We start from the raw sequence: 4,714 nt of genomic DNA on the forward strand, positions 1-4,714 counted from the left end.
TGATCATATGTCATTGGAGGATGGCTCCTGGACTCCTCATTCCCCAGACAACAAAGTATCGAATCAGCTTATTCATACAGTGTCTGCCTAAGTGTCAGTGGCCAGCCAGCTAAACCTTGAAAATCAGAATGACCTTCAAATCAGAATTCATGTCTTATAATTTTTATATAGATTTAGAGTTTTATAGTTTAAATTACTTTTACATTTCATATTTATGTTTCTTGTGTCCTTAACGTTACAGTTACAGTTGCCTAACTGGGTTATCATTCATCTGTGGTATCAGAATGACCATCTGTACCTCACAACAACCATGCTGTTTTTCTAACCACCTGTGTTGCACCTTGGCAGCTGTTGCCCTGAGGGAACATGAGAGATGGCCAGTCATCCACGGTCATTCTCACCGTGCACTCCGCTGCAGCAGGAGTGCGGCTACTCTGTAATGGCATGGCTCCAGTCCCACATACAGCATAGAGACAGACCATATAACAACAGTGGTATGTGTTGAGCGATCCATACAGAGAGGCAGCGCAAAGTCACACTTCCTCCAGCCAGCAGTCACACCACCCACCCAGTGGCGTTGGTCCATGTGTCTTTATCAGCAGTGTTGCAGATCGCTTCCAGCCCTTCCCCAGGTATGCACACTGACCGTGATGGACGGCTCTGCAGAAGAGAGACCCTCTGTAAACATGGATATGATTAACATGGTGTGAGGCTCTAGGTAGATGGCAACTAGCCTGGCCCTGCCGGCCCTGGGTGCCTTAAATGGAATGACTGGATGTGGAGAGAGATCACAGGGGCAGGTCATGTGCTCATGTGTGTGACGGCCATAGTCTTATGTGTGAAGCTCACAGATGTGTGTGTGCCTATGTTTGGAATCTGTAATGCCTTCATGTAAAGTGGTAATGTATGTGTGCCTACCATGTCAGGCTTTGTGATTCAAGAAAATATGTTGCACTCAATACAACTAAAGGTGCTTAGGTGCCTTGCTTAATATACTTATAATACTTAATTCAGAACTTCATCTTAAAATAATCTTCATTTTGTAGATGAAGATTCAATGGCTTGTCCAAAGGCTGAATTGTAAAAAGTCCTTAAAAATTCTGCCAACAGAAGGTTCTTGCAACCTGTTTGTAAGCTTTTCAAGTTATGTGTTTTTGTTTTTTGTTGAATGTTTGTGGATTCCTCGGAAGAAAAAGTTAATGTTTTCTTTTTTTCTGAAAAATGGGAAAAGAATAATCTCCCATCACCAAATCCAAATCTAATCCACCGACATCTTTGTTGAACAAACTTTTATGATAATAAGAAAATAACTGTCTGAGTGCAGTAAATTATGATGTAATGCAAATATATTTTAATGGGTGAAAGTAGATTCTAAGGTTGTGTGAGGACACCAGCTGATACTGTATCTGCGTTATCAGAGACGGCTATCAAAACCCTGCAGTTAATGTTAATAGGATGCCGATTGAGGTGAACAACTTTAAAGTTCAAGTTCAAAGTTACACCACTATTACATTTACACTGACACATGGGACTGTGTACAAGCTGTGTGCGAGCAAAACAGTTAGAGGAAACCTCACAGCTGTCACATTTGACGATGATGAAAATACAACCCCAAAACAGAAAAAGTTGGGACGTGTAAAATGTGAATAAAAACAGAATGTTATAATCTGCAAATTTCTTAAACTCATATTTAGTTGCAAAAAGGACACAGACAACATATCAAATGTTGAAAATGACAAATGTGACTATTTCATGGAAAATATATTATGTTCATTTTGAATTTGATACCAGCAACATGTTTCAAAAAAAGTTGGGACGGGGTAACAAAATGCTGGAAACGTTGTTTAATGATAAAGAAAACAAAAGGAGGAATGTTTCAAAACTAATTAGGGTAGCTGGCAACACTAGTATGGGGTATGAAAAAGAGCATCCCAGAGAGGCAGGGTCTCTTAGAAGTAAAGATGTAGGGGTATTCATCACTCAGTGTAAACCTGTGTGCACAAATGATGGAACAATGTCATTTTAATGCTTCTTAACATGAAATTGTGAAGTATTTTGGGAGTTCATCATCTACAGGACATAATATTATTAAAACATTCAGAGAATCCAGAGAAATCTTTATAAAGAAGGAAAAGAGCTGAAAAACAAATTGGATGGCCGTGGTCTTTTCGACCGCAGATGGCACTGCATCAACAAAAGACCTGTTTACAGACCTGTCATTGTATGGGCTCAGGAAAACCTTTGATAACCATTGTCTATGTGCATAGTTTGATACTGATTTAAAAACTGCAGCCAAAATTGTAACAGCTAAAATTGTATGACATGATACAAAAAATACCACCGTCTTATCTGGGCCTGAGCTTGTTTAAAATGGACTGAGGTAACATGGGAAAGGGTCCTGTGGTTAGACCAATCAAATTTTGACATTCTTTTTGGAAATCGTGGACTCAGTTGGGCTAAAGAGGAGAGGGCCTATCCAAGTGTACCCAACCTATCCAACTTGTTTTAGTGCTCAGTACGAAACCCAATATCTATGACGGTGTGTAGGAACATTAGCCTTTTTTTTAATCTCATGTCATCAGTCTGTGGGTGCTATTCCAATCATTTAATTCAGTCTCTAGCACTTCAAGTGACTAATCTGTTTTCATTAATTTCACTAATCTGTTCATTTCGCTTCCTCCATAAATCCTATCCACACATAGATTCTCAAGTGTCATATATTTTATTATGGTCACAAGGTCCACTTTGGCTGTTACTCATAGATGCTTTTTCCCGACATCCATGCTCTCTTGTGACGGTAATTTGGTGGCCTTGCAGCTATGAGAGAAAATGAAATGACCAGGCTACCGCCTCTCCGCCCTCGTGGTACTGAGATGCGTGAAAACCTGTTGGCGGTTGTGGTAGTCATTATATAACGCCCCTCTCCGTGCAGTTTGTGCGCGGGCCCTTTAAGACATCCGAGCGCCTCGCCAGTGAGAGACGTTGCTGCCGACAAGCGCTCCGCGGCATTAACGAACAAGCAGCCTGCTAAGTGGACGTACGCAAATACCACCTTGACACATAGCCCAGATGGAAAAGTAACGATGGAATACCACTTGGTTGTGTTTACTGTAATATTGCAGTTAACCTTCCAGACAGGTGGGCTTGTTATTTGCTTCTTGAATGTTCTTTGCTATTATTTGCTTAGTTTCTGAGTACAATTGCAAGACGTAGACGGAAAAGTTTTATGTTGATGCCTTACAGCTGACATCATCACCTAAGTGTCCACTTTGAAACAGCAACCAATCACACTTCCTAACACAATATGATTTTTTATCTGGACGAAGTTAAATATATTGCAGTCTTATGTTTGACGTGAATTCGTTGCAAGGAGTTCATACATCTACGTGAGTGTATGCCTGTGCCATTACAGTACGGGCAGAGTCTGGGCACACGAGCCTACGCACTGGATGGGGTGTCTTGTCCACCTGTGGAGTCAACTCTTGATTACAATGAAACGCCACCGGTTGCTGTGGAGATCCGTGTCTCCTGATCTCAAGAAGGATAAATAGGCCTAGGCTACTGTTTAATTAATATAAAAAGCAAATTGTTGCATTGTGTGGTCTCATAGAATGTTTGAATGACTGAGTTGTGTCAACTACGCTTCATGATCCACTGTCTGACTGACAGTTTCCAAACGATACCGAATCCTGCAGAGGAAACTAAATAGGGACTGAAGCTGAAGCGTGGCGCGAATGGAACTACCCTGGATTTCTTTCAATAATTCATCACGCGCCGACCACACGTTGCATTCTGATATTTGACCACAAAGTAACGATCAATTTATAGGCATTAACAGTGATTTTATGTGGTGGATGTAGAAACACGCTCGCTCCTCATTACTTTAAACATCACTCAAAATGTACTGACTAGTTATTTAAAACTGCTATGAGTGATGCTTCTTAACTATTGTGACTTGTCAAACGGAGCGTTATTTTACTCATCGTTTGATAGCCTACTGCTCTTACGGATGTTGATGTGGGTTATCCTGAAACGCAGACAACGGTCATATGGAAATTACATAGAGTCAGCGCATACATTACACAAATTAGCGCGAGTCACAACACCTGTTTTGCATGTGGTTTAAAAAAACACCTCACTGATATGTGCTACAGGATTCAGACAATAGACAGACATTTAGCCATGTACAATTTGCTTTCTAAGACATTTAGAGGTGAGTCCCAGATGTTTGAGACCTTTGCGTATTGTCTTGCTGGTAAACAAAACTCTCTCACTCTGTCCTGGCTCTCGCTTTCTCTCTGCTCCATCCATACTTCATATTGCTATAGTAGTTAATTGTTGCTGCTGTTGTGTGTGTGTGTGTGTGTGTGTGTGTGTGTGTGTGTGTGCGTGTGTTTGTGTGTGTGTGTGTGTGATTAGGCTAAGTGTCATGGATTGAACGTGCTGCTATAGCTGCATCTGGCTGGAGTTTTAACTGCCGATAGGAGGCAATCTTCTATTCTCTCTCTCTCTCTCTCTCTCTCTCTCTCTCTCTCTCTCTCTCTGTCTCAATGGTAGTGTGTTCCAACACATGCTGCAGCTGCCAAACGCTACAGGCTTTATTCTGCATTGATGTAGTCTGCTGTACAATTCAAGGTAGACTGGAAGCTTTGCTTGCCTCTTAAAACCCCTTTATGTGCCTTTTTTGCTGAGGTGAATAAACTCCCTGTTTTAC

The 4,714-nt window shown here is 41.2% G+C and overlaps 1 protein-coding gene across 3 annotated transcripts in view; it reads left to right on the forward strand.

Moving 5' to 3' along the window:
- Nucleotides 1-2,995: 2,995 nt before the first annotated feature.
- Nucleotides 2,996-4,714, forward strand: part of kita (KIT proto-oncogene, receptor tyrosine kinase a) — a 35,975-nt gene continuing 34,256 nt past the window's right edge. For all 3 annotated transcript variants that reach the window (XM_076278199.1, XM_076278198.1, XM_076278200.1), the window contains exon 1: nucleotides 2,996-3,138. In XM_076278199.1, coding sequence (XP_076134314.1) covers nucleotides 3,084-3,138 — 55 coding nt within the window. In that variant the 5' untranslated portion in view covers nucleotides 2,996-3,083. The remainder of the gene's footprint in view (nucleotides 3,139-4,714) is intronic.

Source organism: Alosa pseudoharengus, unplaced genomic scaffold, assembly GCF_046254945.1.
Source record: "Alosa pseudoharengus isolate Yale_2024_CS ecotype anadromous, Long Island Sound unplaced genomic scaffold, YU_APseudo_1.1 YU_APseudo_1.1_scf_11, whole genome shotgun sequence".
NCBI lineage: Eukaryota > Metazoa > Chordata > Actinopteri > Clupeiformes > Clupeidae > Alosa > Alosa pseudoharengus.